This window comes from Tenebrio molitor, chromosome 2 (genome assembly GCF_963966145.1).
Source record: "Tenebrio molitor chromosome 2, icTenMoli1.1, whole genome shotgun sequence".
Taxonomy (NCBI): domain Eukaryota; kingdom Metazoa; phylum Arthropoda; class Insecta; order Coleoptera; family Tenebrionidae; genus Tenebrio; species Tenebrio molitor.
The window spans coordinates 2,008,158-2,030,838 of NC_091047.1; the positions used below are offsets into that span (position 1 = coordinate 2,008,158).

Below are 22,681 nucleotides of genomic sequence, written 5' to 3' on the forward strand. Positions count from 1 at the left end.
TCTTCAACGCCTACACCCTGTGTATTCTTATCGCGCGTTCAAATGAAATCCTGGAAGGCGTTGGAAACCGTCAATTGTTGTGCTTTTTTACAGCGTAGATTAATTGGAGCATCTTGACAGCTAACCTAAAACTTAGAGCCAAAAATGTTTTCTTTTTTTTTTTTACACTGTTATCGTTATCGTCAGACTGATTTTTGAATCTGACAGTTAACGTCGTAACCGAGTAAATAATTTCCATAAGAAATCTGTGGTAGATCGACGACCTCAAGACGCGATTCGAAAAATTCTGAAAGCGTTATTCGAAGTTGCAACGAGATAATTACATACCAGATGACAAAAAAAAGTAAACATTAATGTATTTATTTATGCAGAAAATTATTAGTTTCAAGGTGAAAATGTGTCTAAAGCAGGTCAGAACAGATCAGATTTTAATTCTTTTTTTGATTTACTCCAAAAATATTGTTCGCTCTGTTTTTTGAGTCACATGTCATATCTACATAACATTATTTTTGGTTAGATTTTAAAAACAGTTGCGTCTTTACTTGGTTTCATCGACACTCTGTATATTTAGGTAATAATCCATTTGGACACTAATTCGAAATAATTACAAGTGTTTTTTGCTCTGTACATGGTTTTTTCAACCGTTTCAAGCAAAAAAAAAAATCTGATGTACAGTAACAACGTAGACTAATGTCGAGCAAACTTGATAGTTTTTCGTCAAACGAAACACCAAAAGTTAGAATCGAATAAAATTGTCAAAACATATTTCCTTGGCGATGACATCGAAGAGTTTAATTGGGACTCGTGCGCCATTTTCTTTTCCCTCAAGAATTGGTGAACGCGAACCGTTTTTACTTTCACAACTATGCGGAATGCGATCAAGTCTCGGTGGAACCTTCCCATCAGCATGAAACTGTCATTTTCCGGCGGCGCAACCGGAAAGTCTTCACCGCCGCCGCGCTCTTGTCAAATTCCAGCCGACCATCCGTGACGTCACCACCACACATTGTCGCCGAAACGAGGTGAAGAGCTGCGATCACATGACACATGTCAACTTTCGTTTTGACAAGGGCGAAGCAGCGGCCGCTCTATTCGGACCTTGAAACCACCACCGAGGAGCCGCCGCCGAGAGAGAACCCACGTCGCCGCTTCCCACCCCATCTTGGGCCAAGTGAGCGGCCCCGAGAGCGGCCCGCTGCGATGTCTGCCAGTTCACCGCCGATTAAGAGTAGAAGAACCATCTCGTGGCATAGACCGGGTCTAGCTTCTTCGTGTCAGTCGATTTCTTGTCGAATTGTGCTGTTGATTTGTGCGGCGTCGGTGTGTTTGTGTTGTTTTTTTGATGCGTGTCAGTGAAAATGGTTGGTTCGGGTGGTCCCCCCATTCCGGAAAAGGAGGCGAAAGGCGATGATGGGACGCGTCCAGGTGGCGTCGGGACGGCCGGTGACGGCTCAGTTCAGAGCGGGAAGGCGGCCGTCGACGAGCGTCTTGCCGAACGCAGGAGATCGTTCGCGCCCATGTCCAGCATGGAAGAGGAGAACCTGAGGGAGAGGCTCCACCTGGCACAGCTGAGGCAGTGCTCCGAGATCGTCTCCGCGGAGCAGAAGTACACCAGGGACACCTTCCGCAGGCTCTTCCAGGGAAAGGTAGGGCCCCAGACACATCCGAAATTTTCCACTCTTCCCAAGAAAACGTACATTGTTTTTTATGCGACCTACACTCAATAAAAACCATAATTTATTTAACTGGTTTGTTAATGGCCGTGTTCTATTATGTTTTTTGTTTCTTTCTTTCTTTATCCATATTTCGAACCCGATATTTCAAAAATGTTGACATTTAATCCGAATTTGACAGATTAAGTAATGATAACGCCCGCCTACCGCGATGTTGCAGTGTAATTAAGTAATAACAAGCATGTTTTTCATACAAAGTGGACAAATTAATCGACGGTCCTTAATGTTAATTAAAAATTTAAAAAAAATTCTTAAACCCAAATTTGAAATTTAAATAAACCAAAAATCAACTTTAAATTTAGCAAAAATAAAAAAGCTTTTTAGAATTCTTGGCACAATAAACTTTCGTGTCGATCTTATTTGAAGTATTGATTTTCACACCTTCGTGAAATAAATAATTATACATTTCAACAGGATGGAACGCATTCCTACACGATAACATATCTGAGCATGACTCACGAAATCTAAGTCTGAAAACTAACACTAGGTCATTAATTTTATTTTGGTTTTTTATTTTTTCTCTTTTTATTTTACCTTGCAGAATAACAGCTTTCATGATGTTTGTAAATGTGCTTTCGCAGCTGACGAAAGATAATTTTAGAATCGTAGTGCAACAAATCTTCATGTCACTCGAAAAGCAGGTCACCCTATATATTTTTCTTAATTTGAAAATTAACTGAAATTCTCGTGGTGGGCATTTCAGTTTTTTTAATAACACGTGGTGTCATTTCAAGAAAAAAAGATCAGTTTTAAAGTAGAAATATACCTACATAAAAAAGTCATAAAAATAAAAAACACGATATTTTTTTTTTGTCCAGTTTAGAGTCAAAAATTATTTTTTTATCTTTGTAAATACCACTATTCACTTTTAACTAATGTAGTTTATCGTTGAATAAAATATACGGGGTGTTCATTTAAATTTCTCCTCAAAGTTGTTGTTGAAGAGCCGATTGTGAACGCGCCACTCGCCAATCTGCACAGTAAAAACACAAACAACGTGAAAACTGAGGTTAGGTTTCAACAGCCGATCCGTGATCCGTAATTTGTGGTGCGTCCACAATCGACTCTTCAACGCCAACTTTGAGGAGAAATTTAACTGAAGACCCGATAGATTGATACAGAGATATTTACAGACTGGGTGACAAGAAAAAACAAAGCCGAAAATTCTTGCAACCACCGTTTTAAAAAGATGTATCAAAAAGGGCCTTTTTGTGCAGTTTATAATAAAAAAATATATTTTGGTCTTTCTACATCCTTCTACTCTTCAAATAATAAAACAAAAACTTTGAACTGTCGCGTTAAATAAAAAACCCGATTTGATGAATTTTCAAATTTCCAAATATTTGCATATTTGTTAAATAAAAATCAAAACGGTTCCCTGACATCTCGGTAGAAGAAAAATCTTCTTAGAACATTTAGCATACTCTTCACAAGTTTCGTCACTCTCACAGAAAATACCTATTTTCACACCTTCAAGCTATAAATAATTACATATTTCAACAGGATGGTACGCATTCCTACACGACAACCACGCAAGTATCTGAAGCATGATTTACGAAACTTACGATAAAAATCCAACACTAGACCATCAATTTTTATTTATTTAAATAACAGTTAACAATTTTATTAAGAACATTTGGGCATAGAAATGAATTAATCTGGACATATTAATGTCAACACATTTTTTTTAGGAGAGAAGAGTTTTGTGGTTTACTTTTACTTAGTCCCCAAAACGTAAATACATATAAAAATGACAAAATATATTATGGGGTGTGATTCCGGCAGGATGGTGCAACCGCACATTACGCTAGTGAGTTGACGGTCTGTGCGAAATGGACGTTTTCGAATTAAACTCGTAGATATTACACGAAACGTCCAACCACGTATTCGGATCTAACACCAATTGACATTCGTTGGAGGTCTTTTAAAATCAAACTAATTATTACATATTATCAAGTTTGGAAATATTTTTTTTTAAGTTTTGCGAACCATATCAAATGTCTTGCGTAGTGTCTTGTACGGTAAGTTTTTGCCACACCCGCGATACGTCGAACCACTAAAAATAATCATTCCAAATACCATCGTTACCGATAAAATATTGTGCAAATTTTTGCTGAAGCGACAATTTTCCGCAACCTTCACCTTCTTTTTGATCGTCCAAATACCACCCGTGCTATATTTTTAATCTTGTGCAATTCCACACCTCGCTCGGACTCGCGTCCTTCTATTGCGGACATAAACCGAATTCCGAACATGGAAGAACTTGTCGAAAAATAATCGCGCCAAATATCATCCGCACCTAAAATTTTCGAGATCTCAATCGCGACGTGCCGCCCCGAAACGGTAGTGACACGAACAATAATCCAATAATCGAACAACATACGTTCCGTGTCGATTTTTTATGCGCCGACTAATCAGACACAATCCTCGCCTGAATTAATAACATTCGATGTTGTATGTTTTCAATCGGGCCACCTATGATTTATTATTATTACCGGTTTTTAACAACAACAGCTCATCGCGCCGCACCATTATCATCGACGTTCGTTTGTTTTCGCTGCGCGCTGATTTAGAAACTGGAAAAATCGCGATGATCCGTCGAATCCCGCTCGTGCCGCGGAGATTGTTGATGCACCGCGTCATGAATATTCGATTGTTCGAGAGTATGCGGATGCGCCGCCAAGGACGACCCGCGCGTGATTTATCGCAGGACGAGGATATCGCGTAGTGCCAGTCCTTTTCAAATTTAAATGTGTCGGTGGTTCGGGGTTCGAACCCCGCTGCGGACTCGCTTTTTTTCCCGAAAAATCTCATTTCTCACGGTCGCGGGGATTAATCGGCGGCAATTTGTGACCATTACTCACAATAAAACAAACCGCCCGAAATAGTCGGCGCGAACGACGCAGGTGCGCGGTTTTCGCTTGGCGCGACATCGGGATGAGTAACGGCGCGTCGCTTTAAAAATAACGTAAGGTCCTGTTCGTCTTAATTAATTAAAGATTTAATGAGCGTTGCGCAACGTTTTCGAGATTTTCAGGTTTCGTTGCGCAAACGCGGCTACGGTTGCGGTTACGTTTGCGCCGACTTTCTCGCCGTTACGATTAGTCGCGCATTTGCACCGAATGCGGTATCAACGAGAGCGATTTCAAGTGGCGGCGGCGACCTCGCCCCCGCGTGCTCCTCGAGGTCCTCGGGTGCGTTTTGAAATCGATCAGTTTCACACTCAGCTCTTCGGGACCGCTCGTTAAGTGACTAGTCACGACTAGGCGCACTATTAATCTGCTCCAAAAATAAGTATTTGCTCATTTCTGATTAAAAATTACCCAACCATCGATGGAACATCTTGGGTGTTTACTCATTTTATTTTTCATCTGCCAGCCTTGCGACTACCAGTCGGATGATGTATTAATTACGACTAGGAATTTGTCAAACGGCTAAGTGAATGTCATAAAACAGTTGAAAGACTATACCGGTTTAAGTGGAAAACGCGAAACGCATCGCATCAACTACCAGAACCTTGACTCAGCACTTCCACTTATTTCGATCTTTATTCCAATTAGTACAAAAATTAATTAGCGATCTAATTAGTAAACTAATTAATCTCGCAACTGTGTCAATCTCTCCGCTAATCAATTACCCGCCGCAGATTTCACATTTTACTAGTCGACAATTAGTCACACTTTGTACTAATTACAATTACAAAAACCTAAAATTGAAGCAAAACCAAAAAAAAATTACTAATCGACTGTGACTAATCGCGTCGTGTTGCGTCCAGTTCCCTCGCGCAATTACAACCTAGAACAAGCAATTTTACCAGATTTGCATAATTTTCTTATAATATTTGGTTTTCGACTAGTCATTAGGTTGAGCAACCTTGTACAAATTGTAGCTCTCAAAATTGAAAAATAACAAGTGAAGGTTGACAAGCTATTCGTTGGTCAGTGAACATAAAATATTCCTAGAAAAATGTGAACAGTCTGTTAATTAGTCATAAATAAATCGAATACTGAGTTTTGAAGCAACGTTAACATTGTTTTGACCAACGCTGTTGCATAATTTTTTTTTCGGACTAGTCGTGCAAAATTTGTTGTAATTATTCTCAAACACGAGACGATACGAGTTGGAGATGTGATTGAGCACCTAAATCATCTGTCCCGTTAGTCTCGTCGGTCTCAATATTTTGACCAAGAGAAATGCTCTCTTGACTAGTAAAATTTATCAAACGGCCAAAATGAATCCGAAACGATTTTTTCCGGGACAGTTATTCACGTGTTGACAGGTTTCCTAATAGATGCGTGTCCCAACAGATTCATCTTTCATCTAATTGGATCTTGGACTAGTCGTTTAATTAATTAATGTGCGAGGACTACATTAGGAACATATTCGGAACGATCAATTTTGATCGAACACTTGTTCGGGATTATTCCATTAAAATAACAACACATTAAAAAAAGGTGTTGGAAAAAAATTGACGCTAACAGGAGAAAGTAATTGCTTTTGTTTCATGAGCAAACAACTCGACTAGGTATTTGCTCAAGTGATTCACTTGTGGTAATTCTTTTATGGTTTTTCAATCAACCGATTAGTTAATTGCTAGGCGAGAATCGAATATTTAATGGCGAAAATTGAAAACTAAACAAGTTAGAGAGGTACCGGTGGTACCGGGAAGTTGTCGAGGCTGGGCTAGTCGTAAATTGGGAAGTTGTGATGGGTTGTACCAGATTGTTGGAGCCAGTACTGGAAAGATCTGAGAGAAGGAGTTTTACTTCTGGACTAAAATGACTCTTGGTACTACTATTTTATTTTGTCAGATAAAAATTTGAAACTATTTGTAAATAATAATTTTGTACTAAACACAACAAAGTTAATGATATCGAATAACAATAAAGAAGATGTGCAAAAGAAAACGTAAAAAAAATCAGATAGATGGACCACAATAGAAGAGATAAGTGACAGAAGAAGGGGCAAAAAATAGAAAAACTAACGTATGACAAAAAATACTCTTCACAAGGTCCACGATTTAGTCTAGTTTGTTTGAAGATTCTTGTGAGGTGAAAAAATTCGACTATAAATAATAAAAAAATGTTCACAGTTGTTAAAAAAATGGCAAGAAGAATAGACCTTTGAAGATATAACAACTTTGTAATTGGATCACACCGTGAAGGAAAATGAATCAAAAAGAAGTTCAGAGTCATGCATAAAATGTTATGTCAGAAGCAATATACAGGGTTATGATAAAGTAACGCACAAAATTCAGAAAACATACAGTAGGTATTAATTTTTGAAAAAAATGCAAAAACACGTCAAACAGTTTTTAGAGTAAATTCTTGCTTTAAAATATTGTTTAATTTATTTATTAATTATTATTAAAATCAAGTTTATTTTGTTAGTTTTTTTTATGTAATCCCTACTTAAACTAGATTTTTATAATCCAGAAAAATAAGCTCTATCAATTAATCTAATCGGAATCGTAGCTTTCCATTTGGAAAAACTATTAATGACGTCATAACTTTGACAAATTTGACCCAAATTTTTTTCTGTATACGTTAAAAGTCGCAGAATTAAAAAAACTGTTTGACGTGTTTTTGCATTTTTTCAACAATTAATACTGTGTTTTATGAATTTTGTGCGTTACTTTATCATAACCCTGTATTTATAGAGAAGAAATTAAAGAACTTTCGATTAGAATTTTGTTTCGTTAAGCTGCGAATTAATATTTTGAAAGTTCATTAAAAAAAGTTTGAGTATTCAGCATCGAATTTTGACAAAAGATAAATTACTCATTTTTTTTTTAATCGCACCATGAATTAGGGTATAAAGTAAAAATGTGATTTGCGTTAATACCTAAAGAATTAAATAAATAAAAAAAAATTAAAGTTGTTTTTCCCGACTTTACTTCTGTAAAGACGAAAATTAAAAAAAAAATGGTGAGGGGAACGATGTTGCCCACGTGGCGTGGCGTTAACTAACATATTTTATGATATCATAAAATAACAATAAAGAAGATCTGGTAAAGAAGACAATAACAAAAATAAGACAGACGGGTTTAATCGTAAAAGAAAAAGAATTAAAAGGAATAGTTTCATAGTCATGCATAGTGTACAATGTCAGTTAACAAAAGCAGAAATAACATTTTATGAAAAAGGAATTAAACGCACTTTAATTAGAATTTGATCCATTTAAAATATGAATAAATATTTTGAAAAGTTTACAAATAAAAAGCTTTAAGAGATGCTTGTGGAAGGGGTTAACATCGCGCGGGCTGGGAGGACGTTGGAAACCGTCAATTGTTGTGCTTTTTTAAAGCGTAGATTAATTGTTGACAGCTAACCTAAAATTTAGAGCCAAAAAAATCTTCCCTTTTTTTCTTTCTTTGCAATGTTTTACATTAAAAATAGAATAACTTAACGATTCCTATTCTCGAAGCAGATATCTTACGGCACTTTTTGCTGAAAACAAACATGTTCAATTATGTCCCGATTAAACATAAACAAATGTCATTCGTGTCAAACGGCGGGAAATTCAAACTTTACACTGTTCTAAACGGTTTAATTTTTCCAACGGCTAGGTACTCAGCCCAGGATTTCATTTGAACGCGCAATATATCTTGTGTGAAAAGAAAAAGAATATGAAGAAAAAGGAGAGAGAGAAATATGTACTACCAGAGAAACGGGTATGCCAGTGAAGAAGTGGAAAGATTAAGAGCTGAGTTAAAGTGACAAAGATACAGACAAGCAAGAAAGAAGGGAAAGAATCAAAGAATCCAGATGCAACAGGGAGTATGATACGTGTATGACAGAGGAAATTCGGGAGTACCTGGGGAGAGAGAGTGCAAGAGAAAGAAAAATGATGGCGAGATTTAGAAATGAAAGAAAGGGAGAGGAAGGAACGGGGAGAAATACTGAATGAAGACGGAAGAGAGATAGGATGGATGAAAGAGATATGGAAGGGACAGGATGGAAAAAGAAAGGGGTGGGGGATAGAAAGAAAAATGCAGGAATTTTGTTATTGAAAGTTATACAGATATTTTAACCGCGAGCTACTGGCTTCCTGTAGAACTTACAATTTTTTAAAATTGCTTTTAGTTTTCTACGTTGTCAAACAACCTCGTAAGTAAAATTTCGGCACATTTTAAAAATACACCCTGTATATCATGTTTTATAAAATGTGCGCCAATGCGAAGTAACCTATAGGAAATATGCTTTAAAACAAGGAAACCGCATTGGTATACGTTTTATAAAATATGATATACAGGGTGTATTTATAAAATGTGCCGCAATTTTACCTACGAGTTGTTTGACAACGTAGAAGACTAAAAGCAATTTAAAAAAAATGTAGCACAAAGAATAAATGTCATTTAATTTTTTAGATATTTTTTCCGAGTTCTACATGAAGCCAGTAGCTCGTGGTTAAAATATCTGTACAACTTTCAAGAACACCCTGTATATCTTGCGTGTAGCAATAGGTTTAGTGCTTTCTAAGAGATGTCCTAAGTTGGCACTCTCGGATTTCGGGATTGAGTAGAGATTCGGTCTAAAGACTCCTCTTGAAGCTTTGGAAGTAATTCTTTGCCATCGGCAGAACCCTTCCGTCAAGATCCACTCCGACCGGCGGCATTGACGTCTCTTTGGCAAAACTTCCGCCGCCACCTTAATTGATAATTTAATGCCAAACCCTCGTCCTCGAAGTCCATCACGTCAAATCACCACCGACATCTCCATCATCCGTTCCTGACATCTTAACAAGCAAATTACAATCGCCAACCGTGCACGCCCTTCACGTCTGCATCGTTTTGCATGCACCTAATTGCAGCCTCCACCCTCGGTCCTGCGCACCTGAAAACACCGCTCGCATAAATCGCTCCGATTTATATCTCCGTAAACTCAACCTCCAGTTTAAATAAACCGAAGTATTTTCGATGCTGTTGATACGCACGACGTCCGATTTTCCAGGATTGTTTCCCCTTAAATCGCTATTTTTATCGAGCTGCTACACTTACCGATAACAATCTCGCCAGCGCCACCTACTCGCGGTGTCACCCGTAAAGTCACAAATTTAGATTGGTCACCGACTCGACGGATTTGTGATTTGACCGCGACCTCGCTGATTGGACGCGGCGTGGCGCGCCCGCGATTAATGGAGATGTCACGTGGGCACATCCGTCGGCCAACTTGACCGCGCTCTCGAATTTGATCTGTCATTAACGATATGCATCTGGTGAATCCGTCAGAGGGATTTTTACGCGCGGCAGAGATCGTGCAGATGCAGACGGCGATACCAGCGTTTTGCAATTATAACCTTATTTGTTAAAACGTCAAGATATCAATTATGTAATAATTAACTCTTCTTGACCTTCTCCGGCTCCCTTTACTCTCGCGTCATGATGCTGATGGCAGATAATTAAATTAATTGGCGTGTACATAGTTGTAGATCTGTGTGAAAAATGTCCGATCGCTGATTTAGAATCGAGCTGGTTCGATTTGTAACTTTCTAGTCCTCGCCTCAAACTCGAAACAATGGGACAGCTTTGTTCGCTCAACAACTGGAACTGTTGTACATTTAACACACGAATTTATTAGACTGTTATTCTGGCGATTGTTTACAAAGACAACACTTTTGTTTGTTGAAGCGTGTCATCACATATTGACACAACACTATACGTTATTTAGAAAATCAATCATCTAGGGAGGCGGCTCCAGTCGAAATTTGTCAGGTCAACGCTTTCTACCATTCATACGTCCGAAACCGTTTTATTCAAATTTACTTTGCTTCAATCCAAATCTATTAAAAAATTCACTCACTGACTATTTGAAAAACTCGTTAATACGCACTGGACACAACTTTCTACGGCGACACATTTTTGCGCTTTGATAGTGCGATTTTTTATTTAATTGTTAAATAGAAAGTGGTACGATTGCGTTACGAAAAAAATTAACAAGGCTAAATGGTTTCTGGTTGGGGAAGATTTGCAGAAAACTTGGAAAAAATATTTGTCTGCACGAAAAATAGTTTAGGAGAAAATATCGGGTGTTCATTTAAATTTATCCTCAAAGTAGGCGTAGAAAAGTCGATTGTGATCGCACCACGGATCACCTGTTTAAATTTAACCTCACTTTTTGCGCTGTTTTGGTTTTGACGAGTGACGAGTGGTGTGTTCACAATCGACTTTTCAACGCAAACTTTGATGATAAACTTATTGAACATCCGATACAAATCGGGATTTTAAAATTCTATTTTTTTTTTTTTGATTTCTTTAAAACTTTGTGAAATTAATGCAAATAGATCAAACCGGCATGGCACTCTAATACTTGATTAGTAGCGGTGAATTTTTTTTTACAATTAAAAATGGAAATACATATTTTTTTCTCAAGATCAGATGATTTTAATTTATGAGATCGTGTCAGTTTGGTTACAAGAAAATTTATTCAAGGTTACACCTAGATGATTTTTTTTCTTGTAAAAAAATTCGAGATGTTTATGAAGAAAACGTTGCTGGGAGTTTGATTTCTCTACGAAGATAAGTTATTAAAATTTTTCGGCCTGATGTAATAAAGATTTAATCTCAAGTAAGGTTGAGGAGAAAAAAGTTCATGTTTTTTGTTGAGAATTCGATACATTCAGGGAATTTGGCGATTCAGTGTTTTCAAAGTGTTCGACTATTAGGTGACATTTTTCGTGAAAAGATTTTGATAAGATTTAAATAACAATAACTTTTTTTTAATCTAGATTAATATTTTTTTATGTTGAAAATACATTTGTGAAAGTGAAATCGGCAAAAGTCTACTGAAGGTCCTAGATATTTCAGCAGATAATAATTTCTACTACAATTTACTACTATAGTTGGTGCGGCAAACCAGTGGAGTATAGTCACGTGACAGATCCTAGCGACGTCTGAAAATTTAAATCTTACTACTTTAAGAATGGATGGAAATTTGGGCTGCGTGCATTAAGCTGCACCATGCTTTAACCAATAGGAAACCATCCCCTGAAAATCACGTCAGTTTATTACTCATTGAGTCGCCGCACCGACTATAGTAGAGAAATAAATAAAAATACTATACTCTTGAAATTAGACATATTTTGTGGTGAACATAGTAAAGTAGTAATAAGGAAGATTTGTAAAAGAAAATATAAACAAAGAAAGAAAGGAGAAGTGACAGAAAAAGGTGCAAAAAATCCAAACTAGAAGAAAAAAGAAATCAAAAAGGAAACTGCACAAACCAGTCGTTGACAGATTTTTCTTCTTCTTTGGAACACGTCTCAGTCTCGAGCAATTCGCTGGGAGCAGCATTTTGACACGTCGTGCCAGCCCCCCAAATCAGCACTCATTTGGCGCAATTTAAACATGCGCCCCCTGTCAATCTGTTTGGGAAAAGCGAGTGGACTTAATAACGGAGGCGCAACTTGCAGCCTTGAGGCACCCCATCATTACCCGTACTTATACATTCAAATACCAACAAGACCAACCGAACGCTGTTTGCAAATAAGCGACTGCCGTTCCCATTAGTGCGACCAGTTGTATCGTCAGAAGATCGCGGTGTTATAACACCGCAGAGCAAATAATTACCCAACCGAGGAGTACCGTAAGAAGTCGACCGCTGATCGCCCTAAACCGCCCTTTCCACCACAAGGTCGGTAATGAAGCCATTAAAGAGAGCAAAGTCACGTCTCAATCGTCACGTACAGACCGTCCCATCTCATTTTTTCCTCTTAATATCGCATCGATTTGCATGGCTGGCAGAAGAAAGGCCACTTCCATTGATATTTGTCTGCGGTGCCGCCGCACGCTGGGCTCTCCTCTTGATTTATGTTGCATTGAGGAGGCAACGCCGCAAGATAATGTGTGTTGTAAGATGTTGCAGCGCTTCCAATAACCGTCGTAATTACTTTGCTGTGCCGTACCGTGTCGGGCTGTCAATTATTTGATTAATTGCAAAAATCGCTGGATGTTAGTTATTGTGGTAATACGTCTGCTTCTAGTCGACGCCACATATGGTCACACCAGAAAGGCTGTAATTAACCTTATTATTTGAAGAAAGTCATTGTGGTTGTTGTTCTCTTTTTGCCGTGGTCGTTCCTTTGGTGGCCGTAAGTGGTCTCTGATTGCGGTTTCGTTCCAAAGACGCGAACGGTTTTGTACTTATTGACAATGCCGATTCGGTCGATGGCTTGTAAATAACACTAACTAGGACTACTGGAATAGACGAATGACAGATGGATGAGGAGGCGAAGAACAAAAGCTGTCTGTCCCGGCAGCTGCCGTCTTCGTGTAACAGTTTACTAAAGTATTTCGAGATTGCTTTTGTTTGTTTGTTCCACTAAACGCATGGAGAAAAAAACAGTTCGTTCTGAATCTGGAAGAAGTGCAAAACGGAAGGAGTTCGCAAAGGTCCCTTTTGGGTCCGATGCTATCTATTAATTAATTAATTCTTATTAGGGCATTAAAGAGAAATTTGTGTTGTCAAGTTTTGTGTCTACCATAGTTGAAAAAGAACCAGAGTAAAAGAAGGTGAAGAATAAATGGCAAAATATGGAAGAAACTAACACCAATAAATGCTCAAGGTGCTGCTGTAACATATTTTTTAGGCACCCTTAATGAAAAATGTAATTTTACGTACTCCCATGCGGACAAGAAGTAATTCTTTTTCGGACGCACTTTTCAAGGCATGGACCGTGGCGCCATCTGTTGGTCTTTTTAGTAAGTTGACAACGAAAGCCACAAAACCGAGTAAACCGACTGAAAATCAACGATTTTGTTAAGTACTTCCCAGTACTTCTTAGTTTCTGTTTCTGAAAACTTTTCTATCTTCTTTTCTCGTTTCAAAAAATACTCAAGATCTGCACCAACCCTTATGACGCTTCCGTAACAGTCCCTTCAGAACCATGAAACTCTGTCTTCATCTGTCTGTATGTTCTTCTAGCTTTGATGACTTCTCTTTTGAAAGTTCTTTCTCCGCAGCAACATTCATAACTCTTGTGTCGCCTTCTCGGTTTCTGTTGGTGGCAGCCGTAGCCAAATGACCATTTAAAGCGGTGAATTTGTCTCGAGTGACGCAAAAATCTGATCAAAGCGCAGATTACCGAATGGAAATGTTAAACTAATTAAACGACGTAGTAAAAATTCGGGGAATGCAGTTTAAAAAATCATTCATTAGAACCGTGTCGATCGAAAAGTCCACCAGAATCCGGCTAAGATGGCTCCCAGCGGCGACGCCGCATTTTATGCGATTTTCGGTCGTAAGAAATTTGTAAATTCGCCTCTCTAATCAACTTTCCCAGCAGAATCCGTGATTAAATTTAATTCGAATTTTATTTATAAGTCAGCGTCGGAATTTTTTGTCGGTGACATTTGAGCCGGTGGGAGTGTAGGAGCGCGTGTCCCGGTGCGCACCCTTGCGCTCCTCCGGTGATTGCTTCGGTCGGTTCTTTGTCCGGGTCGCGCTCTGCGCCTAATGATGGCGTTTAAGAGCTGAAAGGCTCTACGTGTGCACCTCACGAAAATGGCCGTTTTCGAGTCGGTTTCATTATGGAAGTAATTGTATTTCGCAGTGGGAGTCCCGCTCGGCCCGATCGCTCACATCGTTAATGATGATTTAACATTTATAATGTAATGAATATCATCACCTAGCATTAGAGTTTATCCTTGTAGAGCTACCGGACGGACATCTCGGATATCTGGTCCGATAAAAGCTGCCTACATGAATAATTAACCTAGTTGGGGCACCTTCGGCTAATTATCCAATACTAGTTGTGGTCCAAGGCGTGGTCACGGCTTCACCGGCCGCAGAAACATTCGCACCTGACGTTTAATTTGGCAATAAGTCATCCTTGACGGTGGCTCTTTATGTGTGTTTTGCGTGCGCGCCGATTCATTTGATGAAATCAACTCGCCGTTTCTTAAATTAATATTATGTTAAACAATTTCGCCGTAATGCGCGCACACCGTCATGCAAATTTATTTCGCCAACGATCGTAAATTTTACCCGACGGTCCGATAAAACCAACGGTCCGACAGAGAGAACTCTTAAATTTCGACCACTTCTTGCCCATTTCGTATTCGCGTCATGTGCGCTCGCTCCGTCGATCTCGATCTTGTCGGCTCGAAATGCCGAGGGATCACGCGAGCCAATTACGGGACACTTAGGGGCCTAAGTGAATACCGGACGCCGCATCGATCGGACGAAATCGGCCCGCAAAGGCGGCTGTCGAGGCCTTTTTAGCCGCATTCGCCTTTTTACCAAACGATACTGAAACAGCGTGGGGCCGCGAGCAGATCCCTGCGGGACCCCACCGCGAAATACCTCTGGCGTGGACCACCGCCACTACTGAGACGATGGGCCAGGGTGGAATACTTACTATTTTGATGCAAAAGAAGAAACCAAAATCTGATTCGTCTTCTTCACCAGAAGAAGAATCAAAAATTTGTAAAACCATAGAAAGTGTTCCAAGATATGACCTCTATTTGAAACGTTTTTCTGCATTTTTACCATCAAGTAAAAATTACAACGTCTAATTTACCTATGGTGAAGTTTTTGCTTGGGTAGATCAGAAATATACAGGGTGTCTCAGCTAAGACTTTCGAGCCTAATAACTCAGTTATTTTCCAGCGGATTTTTGTGAAATTTAAAATGCAGATATTTTAAACGGTGAAGAATAAAATCCCATTAATGCAATCACCCAAGTCTTAAAAACGTAATTTTTACATGCCTTTTTAAAATGTTGAATCAATTAAGATTTACATAAAAAATTGATCGTCAATAAAAAATGCTGCAGGGAAAAACTCGTCCTTGAATGACGTCTGGTTTGCAAGAAAAAAGCAAAAAACTGTGTTAAACGTGGCTGCAAATGCAAAAACGTAGACGCGTATGAAACAAACGCACAATTTTGCAGAATTTTGGTCATCCCTTTTCGCAGCAGCGCAGGTGACATATTTGACGTTTATCTTGCTAACGTTACAAACACTTACAAAGTTAAAATGTTGCTTGGCAATTAATCATCAATTGTTTCAAAAGGTAACTGCTCAAATACCTTCAAATTTTACATTACATTTTTAACGACAAAATTTAATCTTTTCGTTGAATCAGACAAATGATTTACTTAACTGTTTGTGTAGACCACTATTTTTTAATGTTTAACAACCTAATAACAATCGCACATAATTTTCGATAAAGGAAACATGTGTTAAAATTACATTTTTTAACTTGAGGTAATTTTATTATTATTAATTGAACCTTCACGGTCTAAAATATCTGCATTTTAAATTTCATAAAAATCCGTTGGCAAATAACCGAGATATTAGGCTCGAAAGTCTTAGCTGAGACACCCTGTATAGAAGAAAATGGAAAGATCATAATACAAAATGTGGTACATCTAATTTCTGATTGGCTGGAATTTGTACGACTAATTGACTCTTTCTTGGTGACAAATAATATTCAAAAATATTCAGAAATCGCAAGATAGAAGGAATTGAAGGTGAGAAGCCTTCAAAAGAAGATATCAAAATATGTTAGAAGATTGGCGCAGAACAAGAAAGAAAAAGACGAATATCTTCGTAGTCCGGTGTAATTTGATGATAAATTCTTCTGGTGGATAAATGTCGAAGCAAAAAGAAAAACAATTGAAGAGCGTAGAAATAGAAAACTACTTAGTAACTGCTGCATTGACAATATCGATATTCATGGCTCTGTAACAGTTGCTATGTGTACTATGTGAAAATGTTTCTAGCTCTAATGAGTTTTCTTCCGAAAGTTTTTCTTCTTTTCGGTTGGACGACTCACGAAATATTCAACATCTATATTATGATTCTTCTGTAACAATTCCTTTAGCGTCATCGATTTTGTTAAGTACTTCTCAGTACTTCTTAGTTTCTGTTTCTGGAAAAAATAGCATTTTTATTGCACTAGTCCCCTAATTCTTCTTTCTTCATCCCCAGAATTACTCAAGATCTGCAATAATCTTCTTGAATCTCTATAACAGTCGTCTTTGTCTTTATTGCTAGTACATCTTAGTTTCTGTTGCCATTCATCATGACGACATCATTCTAGTACTATGAAACAACATTTGTTTTCTTCCAGCTCCAATGACTTTTCTTTTGAAAGTTCTTCAATTCAATCTTCTCTATGTATCCCAAGAAGATCTACACCAACATTTTGACTCTTCTGTGATAGTCTCTTTAGAATGATCTACTCTGCTAAGCAATTCTCAGTGTACTTCTTAGCTTCTGTTGCTGTCTATCATAGCATAACGACATTACTCATGTAGGTGCTCTGTGAAAATCTTCAAAAAGATTCAGAAATCGCAAGGTAGAAGGAATTGAAGGTGAGAGGCCTTCACAAGAAGAAATCAAAATATGTTAGAAGATTGGGGGAGAACAAGAAAGAAAAAAACGAATATCTTCATAGTCTGGTGTAATTTGACGATACATTCTTTTGGTAGATAAATGTCGAAGCAAAAAGAAAAACCTGTGCTTAGAAATCATCACCAAAAAAAAAATCGAAGAGCGTAGAAATAGAAAACTACTTAGTAACTGCTGCAAGAAATAAAGTCAAATAGAAGAATGTAAAAATGTACCTAGTTATATTTATTGCTTATCAAAATCAGAAGTAATAAGCCTTGAGCGGGACGCAAGCAGCTGCTGCGGGCCCTCTCTTGTGCGCACATCGTCAAAACATCAAACCATCCAAGCAGACGTAATTTGTGCTGTTTTTCCCTTCACCTAGTCGATTCGCCGAGACTCTGCGAAGACGTCATCGCTAAGGAATCGCAAATCTCATCAGTAATGATGAGGAACAAATAATGATCCGGTACAAATATAATTTCCCTTCATTTGCGGTACAAAAACCACCTAATTGGGTACAACGTCGCCTGAAAAACCTCGCCTCATTAAGCCCCCGATTCCCACACCGCCGAACCGTTCTCGGGCACTCCTGGCATCCGAAGACTTCGCTTCGCCGCCTGAAATTAAGACCGCACCAGCTGATCCACCGACCGGACTAATCCCCGAAATGTGTTTATCCCGGTCAACCTTTCGATAAAACCGAACACTTTATTGCGACCCGATAAGCCGACCGCCGCCTTAAACATCCGAACTTATTGCACCCGGCGACGTCTTCGAGAGCGCGTCTCCTCCACCTCTCCGATGCCGGCCGAGATATCGCGATTTATTCCCCAGCGCTGCCATTGTAGCGCGCGTAATGGACTTGTCAGTCTGTCAAACCGTCGATGATATGGAAATCGCGAGCACGTGGGTGTTGCACGTGTCGTGCTATAATGGGTTCCGGCGTGCGCCAAAGGAATGGGACAAACAGGGGTCGCGGACGGACCCCTGCGAAGGGAGGACCCGGGGACCCGGGGACCACAGATGTGGTGTCCAGATCGGTGTGATTGGATTTATCGGGTCCCCGCGATCAGATAAAGACGCGAAGCCCACGGAATAACCGTTAATTTGGAATAAAATACTTCTCGGAATCGTAGGTCCTGTAAAACACGATGTCGTCGTGATTAAATGGCCAATTAAGCCGAAAAATGCCGGTCCCGGCGTACGAGGAGACAATTACAACTTCCTCGGGAATTATCGTAATTGGATGGGGTCGTCGACGGAAAAAATCGATTAGAGAGAATGGGAGCGTCGACTCCGAATGGTCCAAGTACATCCCCGGAGAGTGTCGCAACAGAAAATCAACAATCTGTAATTACGCTATTAGAGAAAACAGTCGGTAATTTATCTGCAGCGCGCTGTGACCTTTCGCGGGTTAGAAGGCGATTTGTTTAAGTAACACCGCGATGATTTGTAATTACCGACGGGACCGCTCTGACTGGTATTTGTCAAAATGTGTCCATTACTCATTGTGAAAGTCGCCACAAAAAAAATCCCTAATGGCTTGTCCAGCATTATGATAAGGATTTAATTGATTTTTTAACACGTGAAAATAATTAAATGTCAAATATTTACAAATTATTGCTCAATTAAAAATCGTGTTTGCCTAATATTTTATTTCCTCGGTTGGAAACGCTGACAACTAAATTATATAACTTGGCCGACATCACAAAGTCAATTAGGCTTCGATCCGGACGGCGTCGCGCTTCTCCGAAACGGCCGTCCCCATCAAAAGCCATATTTGGAGGAGAAAACGCCAACGAGGAAAAAACGCAATTAAAACTAGCAAGAACCTTCCGAGAAAATCTTAATTGCAGGACGCCGCAGCTGCTAATTCCTGCGACGGACGTGATCCGAGTGAAATATTCCATTCCTCGGTGAGGTGCCAACATCCAGAGTGGCACGCAATGAAGAATACTTCGAGTAATCGCTCGGTGAGACACTCCGAGTCATTCCCGGAGAGTTTGGGTGGCACGCATGGCAACGATTCGGGTCCCTTGCTTTACGCTCCTCTTCGGAAACTCTTGTGGCTGAAGATTTGTAACGAAGAGCGGCCAGGAGAGATCAAGAGATAATCGAGACTTGTCCTTCTTCTTGTAACTCCTGCGACTGTCTACTGCCGACTGAATAAAAAAGAATCGGAAGAATTCGATTCATTCGGGTGAAATTTCTGCGGGCAATAAGAAGCAAGAGCGTTTGGGCTCCTGTTTAGAGACCATTTGGTTAGAAGAGTTCAAGAGATAATCAAGACTTGTTATTTCTCTTGTAACTATATACTAAGATTAGCCTGTTGGATAAGAAGGAACAAAAAAAAGAAGATAAGAAGAAGAAACTAGAGCATTTGGGATAAGTTTCTCGACTACTGCGTTGCAAGACTCTCCACACTTTACTTGGAATAAATGTCTTTGTAATTAAAAGGTAGCAACTCCGTAGAAGCTTAGAAAAATTGTGGCTTGGTGGAATTTGAACGTGAAGGGCATCACCGACCAGAAGAGTTTTATCAAAGAGCAATTAGGAGAAATCAAGACGTGTTTTCCCTATTACTATTATGATTGTCAACTCCCTACTGCATAAAAAAGAATCAGAAGAGAGCATTTTTACTTGAGTAGTTATAAAAACTAGAGTGTTTCGGCTCCTGGTTCGAGACCACTTAGCTTACAAGATGTTGCACACGTTAATGAGATAACTGTTTTACCAATTGAAAGTTGAGAACTCCACAGAAGCTTCAAAAAACTATCATTTGGTGGAATTTGAACGCGAAATAACTCAGCAATTGGGAGATTTTTTCTTAAAGAACAATCTAGAGATGTCAAGAAATAATCAAGACGTGTTATTTCTCTTGCATCTACTAAGATTATCATATGCCAACTGAATAGAGAAGAGTCAAAAGAAACAATTTATTTGTTAAGGCTTCTGCTTGTCTATAGGAAACTAGAGCATTTGGGCTGCTATTTCACTATCACTTACTTGTCTACACCTTATTTGGAATAAATATTTTTGCTCCATAGAAGCCTTGAAACATTTTAGTTTGGTCAAATATGAGCAAAAAAGAGGTCATCAAGCAGAAGATCTTAATCAAAGAGTAGTTAAGGGAAGTGAAACATAGCCAAGACTTCTTTTTCATTTTGCCATTATCAAGGTTGTCAACCGGCGAATAGTTTTAAAAGAATCAGAAGAAAGAATTTGCTTTTGGTTGAAACTTGAGTTGATAAATACGAAGACATTGTTTTTGATCTGAGAACTTCTTAGAAGCTTAGAAAGGCTAAAAGGTGTCAGAAAGTGGAACATTTTAATCAAAGATTAGTTAGAAGAAGTCAAGGGATAATCAAGACTTGTTTTTCCTCCTACAAAATTGAAGAAAAATCAGAAGATAGAATTTAGATGGAAAGGTTTCCGTTTGTCAGCAGAAAATTAGAGCCTTTCAACACGATTGAGCAACTATTTTTGTAATTATTAAGAACTGAGAATTCCACAGAAATTGTCATTTGGTAGATTTTGCTGATCAAAAGAATGACCAAACAGAAATGTTTTGTCCAAGAGGAGTAGAAGAAATTGGAGATGATCAAGACTTGCTTCTTCTTCTTCTCTAACTACCAAGACTGTCAACTCGCGACTGAATAAGAAAGAATCAGAAGAAAGGATTTTCTCGAAACTTTAGTACATCAATATGAAGATGGAACGTTTAGACTCTTATTTACAAGACCACTTAGCTTCTCAGAAGTTCTTAGAGGCTTAAAAAACTATGATGTGGTGAAATTTACGTAAGACAGGAGTCAGAAAGTGGAACATTTTAATGAAAGATTAGTTAGAAGAAGTCAAGAGATAATCAAGACTTGTTTTTGCTGCTACGAAAACTATCTACCGGAAACTGAACAAGAATCAGAAGATAGAATTTAGATAGAAAAGCTTCGGTTTGTCAATAGGAAATTAGAACCTTTGGGCTTCTGATTCTACACGACTGAGATGACATGCAAGAACAAATGTTTTTGTAATTAAGAGCAGAGAACTCCACAGAAGCTGTCGTTTGGTGGAGTTTGGTCATGGAAGGAATCAGCAAACAGAAATGTTTTATCAAAGAGGAGCAGGAGAGATTGGAGATGATCAAGACTTGCTTCTTCTTCTCTAACTACCAAGACTGAATAAGAAAGAATCAGAAGAAAGAATCAAGAAAAGACTGAATAAGAATCAGAAGAAAGAATCAGTTTGAATTTTGAAGCTAGATCATTTGGGCTTCTATTCGAGCTCACAAGCCTCTCCATGCGTTCCTCTTAGTAACTGTTTTCTTAAGCAAATTTGGAAAGTCTAGTTTTGTGCAATTTGCAGGGGTCAGCAAACGCACTAGGTCAATGCGTCTGGCAAAGCAGCAGGATCCGTGGCTCGGCTGGCGATTTCCGGGCCGGAATCCGGGTGGTCCCGGAATTACATATTTGTTTAGTTTTCGTTAGAGGGCCCCATCATCTCGGCGGGATGTTGGTCGGCAACCTGTAATTACGGTAATTGCGCGCGCTCGCTATTCGGAAAAAAGTGGTCGAAAAGTCGCGCTCGTAACGAGCTCGCGGCGGCCTTCACCTTGAAGAATGGCCATCGGAGATTTATAGACAGAGGATGACATGACACAGTGGTTCGAGCAATGTTCGATCGGAGCAAAAAGTCGCGCAGTCGGACCGAAACCAGAACACGCGGTCGAATCGTTATGTAATTCGGTCGAAGATTGTGTCAATTAAAAGTGGCCGATAAAAAGTATCGCATTTGATATAAATTCGCGTCGGACGTTTACGATAACTTAATTACGTCGGCCGTTAAGACTAGGAAAGAGTGGCTCATTTGAATATTGGGCACTAACGGCTCCATAAATTTTCTCCGACTAGATAATAAGGGAGATTTTTTCAGATCAGTCAAAATATTCGGAATTTTCGGCGCGGCTTTATTAATGATGTTTTAATGTTAAAACTGTTAGCGTAGGCACTAATGCTCCTAATTATGTCGATTTGAAAGAGAACGGACCGGTACGAGACATGACATCGGTGTTAGACGCTCGAGAGACGTGATGGTCGGGTCCATAACCCGGAGGATTATTTTGCAATTTCAGGTGATAATCTCCTCATAAATTAGCCAGATTATGCACGGGCTCGCGGCGCTCGAGCGGACCCAGATGCGGTCGACCTGGCGGACGCCGATTTCGATTTACACCAATTCCCTATTCGGCCAATAAACGACTCGATTACGCAACACTCCGAAAAACCAAAAACACTCGTGATGAACGCCTAATCTGATCCATTAATTTTACAACCGAACCTACTTTCTAACTTGCTCTCTTTATCGCTTCCCAAACTATCTTGTACGAAAATGTAAGTTTACCGTCGACAAATAACAGGTTTTGCTCGCCAAGGCGAAAAAACTAATGACGCACAAAATTCAAATTCAGTTTTCAGGATTCATCGAATTATCGTTCGTGGATTCTTTCATTTTACAGCAGGGGAAAAGAGCAAATTGTGGCGAAATGTGTTGAAATGTAAAAAAGAGGACATAAAAAACGCGTAAAAGCACCACTTATAATCCAGAGCTTTTGAAG

The 22,681-nt window shown here is 39.1% G+C and overlaps 1 protein-coding gene across 3 annotated transcripts in view; it reads left to right on the top strand.

Annotated features, from left to right (window-relative positions):
- Positions 1 to 850: 850 nt before the first annotated feature.
- Positions 851 to 22,681, top strand: part of Nox (NADPH oxidase) — a 73,888-nt gene continuing 52,057 nt past the window's right edge. Inside the window, exon 1 of one of the 3 annotated variants that reach the window (XR_011156742.1) lies at positions 851 to 1,646. Coding sequence is in view for 2 of the 3 variants with exons in the window: in XM_069037771.1 (XP_068893872.1) it covers positions 1,359 to 1,646 (288 nt within the window). In the remaining variant the exon portion in view is untranslated. The remainder of the gene's footprint in view (positions 1,647 to 22,681) is intronic. The other 2 variants (XM_069037771.1, XM_069037772.1) reach the window with 2 other exon arrangements.